This window comes from Lactuca virosa, chromosome 2 (assembly GCF_052849685.1).
Source record: "Lactuca virosa cultivar CGN04683 chromosome 2, Lactuca_virosa_CGN04683_v6, whole genome shotgun sequence".
NCBI classification, from domain to species: Eukaryota; Viridiplantae; Streptophyta; class Magnoliopsida; order Asterales; family Asteraceae; genus Lactuca; species Lactuca virosa.
The window spans coordinates 126,915,385-126,925,719 of NC_136427.1; the positions used below are offsets into that span (position 1 = coordinate 126,915,385).

At 36.5% G+C, this 10,335-nt stretch overlaps 2 protein-coding genes across 3 annotated transcripts; one reads left to right on the forward strand and one right to left on the reverse strand.

Moving 5' to 3' along the window:
- Positions 1–4,477: 4,477 nt before the first annotated feature.
- LOC145159471 (uncharacterized) lies at positions 4,478–7,604 on the reverse strand. Of its 2 annotated transcripts, XR_013737739.1 has the most exons (9): positions 7,499–7,604; positions 6,934–7,277; positions 6,605–6,677; positions 6,452–6,532; positions 5,787–5,850; positions 5,492–5,579; positions 5,294–5,378; positions 4,983–5,136; positions 4,478–4,596 (listed from the first exon to the last, which is right to left on the reverse strand). XR_013737739.1 is itself a non-coding variant. In XM_079078468.1 (8 exons), the coding sequence occupies exons 1-8, from the start codon at positions 7,598–7,600 to the stop codon at positions 5,101–5,103; spliced, it is 873 nt and encodes a 290-aa protein (XP_078934594.1). In that variant the 5' UTR covers positions 7,601–7,604; the 3' UTR covers positions 4,915–5,100. The 2 variants fall into 2 exon arrangements, 1 of the variants encoding a protein (XP_078934594.1); XM_079078468.1 differs by lacking the exon at positions 4,478–4,596 and having other exon boundaries at positions 4,915–5,136.
- A 233-nt stretch (positions 7,605–7,837) lies between these two features.
- Positions 7,838–9,754, forward strand: LOC145159470 (basic helix loop helix DNA-binding superfamily protein). Its single transcript, XM_079078467.1, has one exon. It carries the CDS (start codon positions 7,889–7,891, stop codon positions 9,728–9,730), a length of 1,842 nt encoding a protein of 613 aa, XP_078934593.1. The 5' UTR covers positions 7,838–7,888; the 3' UTR covers positions 9,731–9,754.
- The last annotated feature ends 581 nt before the right edge of the window (positions 9,755–10,335 follow it).

Here is a 10,335-nt window from a genome sequence, read left to right on the forward strand (position 1 = left end):
GATCGCAGCGCATCACACTATGTTTTCCGCACATGAGATCTTTGGGATTACACTCTGATATGGTTTTCTGATAATATGTTTTGATTATTGACACTTTGGTTTTGACATGAGATATTAATATGAATGTTTTTGTACTGATGGTTTTATATAATAACTTAATTAAAAAGAAATTTTTGGTCTTGAAATTTGGGATGTTACACCATGTCCTTAACCCACTCTTTTATTATAATTTCTTTTTCAAAAACTCTCGGATCCTAGTTTGAGACTTGATTCACACAAGTGTTCCTCCAATTCGCTCAAACCAGAGCTCTGATACCAACTTGTAACGTCCCATTTTCACAACCAAAATTTTTCATTATTATTAAGGTAAAACTTCTCAATTTATAAATTCACTATTAAGAAAACCATTTATTCCAAATTACATTTATTAAAAATCAGAGTATCATAGAAAATGCGAAATCCTCAATGCTGCTGCTGAGTGTGTACAATCCCATCGTCGCCTTCCCATAGACACCGATGATACCTGAAACAATAAACAACTGGATAAGCATAAAGCTTAGTGAGTTTCCCCCAAAATACCACCATACAAACGGATAACATATACAATCAAACATGTCGGGTCCAGTCAACCATCGTGTTGGAATACCCCACGCCTAGTCAGCCTCCGGGTCCAGTCATCCTCAGGATGGAATACCCCAGGTTGGAATACCAATATACAACGGGTCCAATCAACCATCAGGCTGGAATACCTAGGGTTTGTTGGCCAACCGCCTCAACCCTAACGCTCTTCCCGAGCCTCCGTGCCTACGGCCTACAGTCGACCCGCACCGGGGTATCTTGGCCAACAACATAAAGCAGGACCGCCTCAACCCAAACCAAACACAACATGTCGACATATAGCAATCAGGATCAAGTAGGCACACAATACAAGCAAACAAAAATCATACAACTCACTACCATATACTAGTCCTCTCACAACATACAGTCCCGCTACCAGCTAACCTCCATGGAATGCGTAACCATAAGTAACCAGAGGTGAGATAGCCACTCGAACATATGATCCTACTCTAGAGAAACAACAAAACAAGGAACAGGAAAGAGAGTCTAGACCAAGAGTTCTCAGGCTATCCTACATGACCACAGACAATCCTTAAGGGCACTCCATAGATGACAACCAGCAAGCACAAATAACATACAGTTCCATAGATTATTATAGCAAAGCGACATACTCAATACCAGGAGACAGATCTAACAGTTCACTACAGCATAGCAAAATACTCGATACCAAAACACAGATCTAACAGATCACTACAGCATAGCAGCATACTCAATCCATGAACACAAATCTAACAGATCACTACAATATAGCAGCATTCTAAATATCAACAATCCAAGGATTGCATGGCTGTATATACTCTGAGGTGAGATAGTCACCCGGACAAGTGATCCTACTCTAGAACCACAACCAAACAAGGAACAGGTAAGAGATCTTATATCAAGAGTCCTCAGTCTATCCTACATGACTATATACAGTCCCTAAGGTATCCCTATACTAACAGATAACTAAAACTAGTGGGCCGGCATTGGTGTCTTCGACCCACGGGTACAGTGAGGCGAAACTCACCTCGATATGCGTGTAGGTAACCATTGTAGCAATGAAGAACTCTACCAGCTTCAACTCACTTCCAGTCACCTACATGAAGATATTCGAGTCAATACCCGATCACAGGTTATAGTCACTTGCAACAGTGACTACCTCACATGAAATGACGATTAGGGTTATATAAGAACACTTAACCCATTAAGTACTTAATCACCTAAGGGTAGGACTGATTAAGGTTTGACTTAGTTATTCTCGGGTGTAATAATAATCCAAACAATAGCCTAATTACGTGCCCGATCATTGTCCAAAATAGAGCTTCCCGATTCTAGGGTTTCCACATAAAATGATAACTAGGGTTAGTGTTCCACACTTAACCCCTTAAGGACTTAATTCATTAAGTCTAATATTGCATTAAGTTAATTGTAGGGCATTATTAAGTATTATTTAAAGTTTAATTAACAGTTTCAACTTGGGTCCTGACAAATTCCAAAACTAGGGTTTTCTTGACATTAGGGTTTTCTAAACCCTAATTAGGGTTTCCAACCCCATACGCGAGCCACACGGACTAAAGTTAAATGCCTAGGTCATTAAATGTTTAATAAATTGGGCACCACCCACTGCCACCTCGGGCAGTGGTGGTTGGCGGCGGTCCATGGCGGCAGGAGGCGGCAGCCACCATTTTTAATGGTGGGAGTTACAAATTTTTAGGTCCAAACACCATCTAAAACCTCACGGTTTACATGGAACGTTAATCCAACACCCACACACGCACACAACCACCCGAGGTGGCGGCTAGTGGTGGTAGAACGGCGCCATGGTGGGTTTCCTATTGTTTTCCGGCCAATAAATAGCCACACTATGACATACACTATAACACGCACACACACATGCGAAAACACACACAACATAGCCACCCTCATGGTGGCAGCCGGTGGTCGGAGATCGATTGGGCGACAGTCGCATGGCGGCAACGGAAGCGGTCAAACGACTGCGGTGTTTCAAAAGGGATGGAGAATAAAGAGGTTGCAACAACAACAACACACACACACACACATGAAACATGAACACCACACTACCACCCACTCACGGTGGCATGCGACAGTCGGATAAGGATGGTGGCAAACGGGACAACCACTGGAGCGGTGACGGCGACGGGAGAAAGGCAATAGCGGCCACAGTCATAATGTTCCGACCGCCCACTGATACGGCGTCCACGTATCGATCTTCGTCATTGCCGGCAATTGCAGCAACGATGCTTGCTTCGGTGGTTCACGACGGTGACAAGGGGGTGGCGGCGGCTGGAGGTGAGGGGTGATAAGGGTGGCGGCTGAACGTAGAGATTTAGGGTTAGGGTTTGCTTCAAGTGAGAGCCAAGCGAGGAGGGAGTGACGGGTTTAAGCCCAGTCTCCAACTTTAAACTTCATTCCATTTTTGACACTTCCAGTCCGTCCATCCCAAATCGTTTTCAAATTAAATCCCTAATTTACTCTATAGCCCCATGTTTCCAAAAATCATTTCAATTAAAGTCCATAAGTTACAATTTAACCCTCAATATCCAGAAAATATAACTTTTAACACTCCAAGGTGTACACTCCGCCAATTTAATACGAATTTAGGGCTAAAATAAAAAATATATAAAAATGCATCTCGGGGTTTTAGGGTTTATTATTTATTTATTTATTTGATTACTTATTATTTAATTATTTATTATTTATTTTAAAGGGGTTGTTACATATTTACATATCATATAAGTTTGATAAATATTTAAATTTTTTGATTTTTTGTAATTTCATGAAGATATGTTCTTTGAAAATTTACTTATCATGGTAATTACTTTTTCATTTTATTAATATCCGGGTAACTTTTTTTTTAAACATCTAGTTAACGAAATTGTTGGAAGTGTTCACATATGACCATTATGACCGATTGTAACTTGTTATAGCCGGTTATAATGATGATATGTGAACACTTCCAATAATTACAGTCGGTCATAATGGTCATATGTAAACAATTCCAATAATTTCGTTACCTAGATATATATAAAAATATAAAGTTATTTAGATGTGAACAAAACGAAACGGTTGTAACTTGCTACAGTCGATAATAATGGTCATATGTGAACACTTACAATAATTTCATTAACTAAACGTATAAAAAAATAAAGTTATCCAGATGTAAACAAAAGTAAAAATAATTATGAATGATAAAGTCAATTTCTTACTCTTTCTTTTTTGCCGTTCTAAAAAATTTACCTCAATTTTCCTTTGCAATTTTTGAAACGACCCCTGTTTTTCTTCCAGTCGCTCACCTTCTCTCTCCAGTGGAGTGTAGAATGCAGAGTGCAGACTCCTCCCTCTCGTCGTCACTTCTCTCAACTGCGGCCAACATCGACTGTAAAACCCTAGCCCCCTCCTCCTGCACAATGATCTGTTCAAGTAACCAATCTTCTTTTCGTCGTTTTTCTTCATACATATATATTACGCTTTTCTATCCGATCTACTTTACCTTTTACTGTCCATGTCACCCGTCCAGTCTCCGGCGAGGTTCCGGAAGTGCCTGTTGTTTCTAAGTCGTCTGGATTACTTTTCGAGAAGCTGTTGATCGAGAGACACATAATGGTGCGTTCGTTTTTCTTTCTAGGGTTTATGTTCTTGAATAAGGTGAACATGTTTGCATTTTGCTCAGTTCTTCACTAGCCTTAAGTAAAGAGAGAAGTCTACATTACTTAATAGTTATCCAATTACACCCTGCTCTTCAAAATGAATATATCGTAATTATAATTTATATGAATTCTACATTTTATATGTTAGTATATTATCAAAAACCTTCTGATTCTTGTTTGTATAACACTAGGAATGGTATGCTTTGGTGCTATCTGCATTTGCATCAGAGCAACAACTGCATACAACAAGCAGGAGCTCCTCCCTATGTTGATGGTGTAAGATTCAGTTGAAGGGTATATTTGTCTTTTTCATGCTCATGATTAAGCTTGCCTAGTAATTGCAAGATTAAAGAAAGAATTAGATGTAGCCAGAACAATGTTAGCATGTTTAGAAAGGCAAGCATCAACATCAACAAAAATTACAGCTAATGCCTCTGCTGCAATCAATGGGAAAAGAGGTTTTTTTTTTTTTTTTCATGCTTTTAAGATTATAAAATTAGCATATTGGTTAGGTTATTATTGCTACTGGTGGAGTTGATACAAACGCGGCTGTTGAAATTTGGGTATATGAGACTTTGCATGGTATATGGATATAATTGTTAACTAACATTACATGCAAATCATAACTTTGAATTAAATAAATTACGTCATTGAAATGTAATACGTGCATGCTATATACATTTGTAGGAACAAATAATAAAAAAGAAAAACTCTAACATGTCTAGTAGTCATTGAAGTATACAAGGATCTTTCTATGTCAAGTAGCATGTTCATGTGTCCATGTCATTGAAGAACCAATAACAAAGTTGATTGGAGCTGTGAATCTTCAACTAGGTTAACGAAATCGAGAGGAATGAGTAAAGCCCCACAACTGCAAGGTGAAGAAAAAATGATAAATAACATTTCCCACACTGTATTTGATCCATATTGGAATTGAAACTCATACACTTGCTCTTCAGACTTAAACCCTTAACTACTTATACTAACTAACTATATCATGTTATGCACAAGTTTAGAGTGTTACTTACCTCAACGTTCTTTAACTCAAACTCTTCATTATGAGCCAAACATCGATTACCAAATGTATCACAAGGTCCACTAGTTCCCGTTAACCTGAGTACACAAGGAGATAATAAGATGATATAACATATAATAATACTAATAATAATAATAATAATAAATATCATTTTTGTTGTTATCAAGTAGTAACACATAAAGCATCTTACAAATCTCCATCTAAGCGTAAGGCAAAACTTCCTCCGCCTCCAAACGCTAGCATGTCATTAGAACATATGTAAAAGTACCGGTTTGCACCTTTTCAAATAGAAAATGCAATTATTAGTTCATGAGTGTAATAATAAAGATTACTCAAATTCGGTAAACCTTGGTAGGATTACCAAATGTTATAACAAACACGGGGTATGTCTAGACTGGACATGATACATCAAACTTTCTAGGACTATTATTGACAACAAGAATGAGGGTATTTACGTCTTTTCCTATATAACAAATATGGCTTACCAGTTGGTCTAAACAAAGTTGGTGCACCATATAATGTTGTGAAAACAAAGGTCTGAACTGTTCCCTGCCATAACAATTCAAAAGTGTAGAGTGTTAAAACCCATTAATTAACACTAGAAAATGTATGATATAGCATCACGTGGATACCGGAGTGTAGAAGTTAACTTATTTATAGTTGAAAGTTTGTTTCATTTCTTTTCTCCATTAAGTGTTGTATTGATAAAGTGGGTAGTGACTTCTGTCTGAATAATGTGTATAAATGAGACTAAATGTCCTTACATTAAAAAAAAATCACAATATTCGTCAATTTTTAAGTGAGGGGTTGGTAGAAAAAAAGAAGAGAATATAGATAAAACATTAGTGTCTTAATATATTAAACCAAGTTATTTATTTATTTATTTTGGCTTAAGCCAGTTAGGTCATTCTCTCTGATTAAATAAAAAAAACAAGCATGACTGTCCGGTTTAAGTGTTTAACCCGCCAATTATGTCAAAGAAACAACTCATCAGCAAACTAAAGTGTTTCCTTTTTCGACTTGATGGACTTGATGACATAATCTAATAAGTTATATATGAGTGTTTCTTTTTGACATAATGCAACAAATAAGTTGAGAAATCGAGTACTTTATCCATAACACTTTGGGAAAAAAGAAACCAGGGACTTACTTGATATTTCCTTTGGGGAGTAGGTGTTAACGGGCAATTTATTAGCCCCCCAAACACAGCACCTTTATTGTCTCCCGTAATCTACGTAAAAAATTCAATATGTCACATATATTGAAATTAAACCGATTTTTTTCTTAAGTGATCAAATCTTACCAGCAAACAAGGCCCAGAAACTTCAAATGTGTTCCGAATAAGTGTTCGAAGTGATATGCCATGTTTCAAGGTACTGCCCTTCATTTCAAAGAAAAGATACGTCAACAACCCAATTTAGAGTAAGGCTGCATTTGTCGCAACGAAACTGACTAGATTGGACTGAACTGAACTTGACTGTTTTATATTGGAATGTTTTATTTCAAACAAATTTTATAGGGTTGTTTTCAATGATAAAATAATGACATTACTCTCATTTTTATCCACTACAACATATTTTGTGATATAATGTCTAACATTTGTATATGATAACCATAAGGAGATATTATTACCTATAAATTAAAACCCATTTGCAACCTTTTACTATATTGGGAAGGCAAGATTGAAAAAATTGGCTCAAATTGGATGAAATAAAAACGGAATCCAGATTTAGGTCATGAACATGCTTCTTTGGGGTCTTTAGATCAATGGCATCTTCAAACACTTCATTACTGCTGGTGCTCTTCCCTGACCCTAGGTCTGGATTCTCGTCTTTTGTATCTGAATTCTTACATTTTATAATCTTTAGGCTGCCTGCTTCGTAATCATTCTCTTCTTTCGAAATTGACTCTTGCGAGGGAAACAAGAAAGAAAGTATTGATGACAAATAGCTTTCATCTTTAAGAGGTAAACTGGTCTGCAAATAAGGAAGAACGCCATGGTCAAAGCTTCAAGCTTTAGTCAAAATTGCACAAATTATCAAGAATTCAACGAATAATCGATTCATATTGGATAAATGGAATTAAATACTTTCATATCTTTATGCCTAGATCGTAAAAAACCAAATTTCACGATGATAGCAAACCAATTTGAAGAAAAACTGGAAAGCGATCAAAGAGAGAGATATAGAAGAGGTACCTGATCGTGATCAGAAGACGTTGGAGAAGAAGAAGAAGAAGAAGATGGTTCGTAAAAAAAATTGGTTATCTTTTCTGTAAATTTATCTTTCCATGAATTCATTGTGAGAGAGGAGAAGAAAAACGAATTGATTTTGGAACCCTAAAATGCAGAGCGAATGAACGTGATGGTTGAGGTTAACACGATAAGAAGAGACGATGGACAACATTCACGTCTATACAAAGTCACGAATATTACAAAATTTTATCTTCGAATGTCTTGAAATAGAAAACACATCGCTTTTTAGTTTTCTTAAAATAGAATTTTCATATGGGTGCCCTCTATCTCCGGTTACATGATTGTTAAATTGATTATCTGTAAAACCCATTTCCGATTTTATTTTCTTTGCCGATGAACTCCGGCGGCGGAGTAAGCGGTTTCATTGCAACTTCTTTTCGCCACCATTTTTCTCATCACCTCCGTCGTCATTTCTCTTCTCTGAACTTCCTTTCTTGCTACTTTACGACCACAGCAACAGACTTTAGTCGATTACCGACCACCCATCTTGCAGAACTACAAGGAGGAACAATCAACAATGAGATCATAATCGAACACTTGAAAATCTGCTCAAACTTGAGACAACTAGAATCTATTTACGCGTTCATGGTCAAGAACAGCTACAATCAAGATTGTTTCATGATAAATCAGTTCGTCTCAGCCTGTTCGACCTTTTCTCAATCAGATTACGCAATCCAAGCCTATACCCAGATGGAGGATCCCAATGTATTTGTGTATAACGCTGTTATCCGAGCTTGTGTGTCTTGTTTTGTCCCAATTCAATCTCTTCAAATTTATCTACAAATGTTGAGAGCTCAAATTTCTCCCACTAGCTATACATTTCCTTCCGTCATCAAATCCTGTGCTTTAATCCAACAATACAGAATCGGGGAAGCTGTTAACGGACAGATATGGAAGTTCGGGTTCAAATCACATGTGTACGTCCAGACAGCATTGATCGATTTCTATTCATGTTTTGGAAAGATCTTGGAATCCCACCAGGTATTCGATGAAATGGTTGAACGAGACACTTTCGTCTGGACATCCATGATTTCAGTACATTCAAGATCAGGAGACATGGTTTCCGCTCATAAACTGTTCGATGAAATGCCTGAAAGAACTTCTGCTTCTTGGAACTCTTTAATCGATGGATACTCTAGAATAAAAGACATCAAATCCGCAGAGTTTTTATTCAACAACATGCCATTAAAAGACTTAATCTCATGGACCACTATGATAAATTCCTACTCCCAAAACAAACTCTACCAAGAATCATTATCAACCTTCATCAACATGACAAAACATGGTATCACCCCTGATGAAGTCACCATGGCAACTGTAATCTCAGCCTGTGCTCACCTTGGAACACTTGATATCGGAAAGAAAATCCATCTTTATATTGCAAAAAACCGTTTTAATCTTGATGTTTACATCGGGTCTTCTTTGATTGACATGTATGCAAAATGTGGCAACTTAGATCAATCACTCTTGGTGTTCTATAAATTACCCGAAAAGAATCTTTTTTGTTGGAACTCAATAATCGAAGGGCTTGCATCACATGGGTACGCGAAAGAATCGTTAAAAATGTTTAGTCAAATGAAAAAAGAGAATATAAAACCAAATGGGATTACTTTTATAAGTGTTCTTAGTGCTTGTACTCATGGAGGATTAGTCAAAGAGGGGTGGAAATGTTTTCAAAGCATGAGTCAAGATTTTCTAATTCCTCCCGGAATTGAACATTACGGGTGTATGGTTGATTTGTTATGCAAGGCTGGAATGTTGGAAGATGCAATGGAATTGATAAAGGAGATGGGAATGGAACCGAATGGTGTGATTTGGGGTGCGGTTTTGGGAGGGTGTAAGATTCAGAAGAACTTGGAATTGGCGCGGGTTGCTGTTGAAAAGTTGATGGTTTTAGAACCGGATAATAGTGGGTATTATAGTCTTTTTGTTAATATGTTGGCTGAAGAAAATAGGTGGAGTGAGGTGGCTAGAATTAGGTCAAGTATGAAAGAGCTTAGGGTGGAAAAGAAGATTCCGGGGTCGAGTTGGATTGAGATTGAGGGGAAGTTACATCAGTTTTCGGCTTCTGATAAGTATCATGAATGTTCTAAGGAGATTTACTTGTTGCTTGATAGAGTATGTGGGAAACAAGTACTTGATGCATGTGTACATGAGTATCCCTCTTTTCTTTGATATAATTCAATAATTCATAGGAAATCTATAGAAAGTTTTTATATTTTAATTTTATAATCGATTTAGTCATTATATTTTTTTTATTCAATTTAATCCTAAAAATTGACAATTGTTTGCATTTTAACCTTTTCAAAAGTTAAGTTAGTCCAATATGAAATATACACTCGAGTACTTTTTGACAAATGTAATCAAAAGTTAAGTTAGTCCAATACGAAATATACACTTAGTTATTCCAATACAAAATATTAGATAAAAGTTAGTCCAAACCCCTAAACTTTGATCAAATTTGTGAAAAAACACTTATATTCGGTTGGTGACTAGTTTATTGGGCTAAAATCCCAAAATTATCGGTTTATCATGGTAAAAAAAACTCATGTTGCCGGTTTTTGGGGATTAATTGTAAACAATTGTCGGTGTTTAGGGCTCAATAGCAAGAAAACAAAAATATAAGGAATCGATTATAATGTCAAAATAGAAGAATTTTACTAAAGTTTTCCCGGTTGAAATATAAGGATTTTTTTTATAAATATTTTTAATTTATTAATATTATCTTATTATCCTAGTATATTTTTTCAATCTACCATATTGTATTATCTTACATTAAT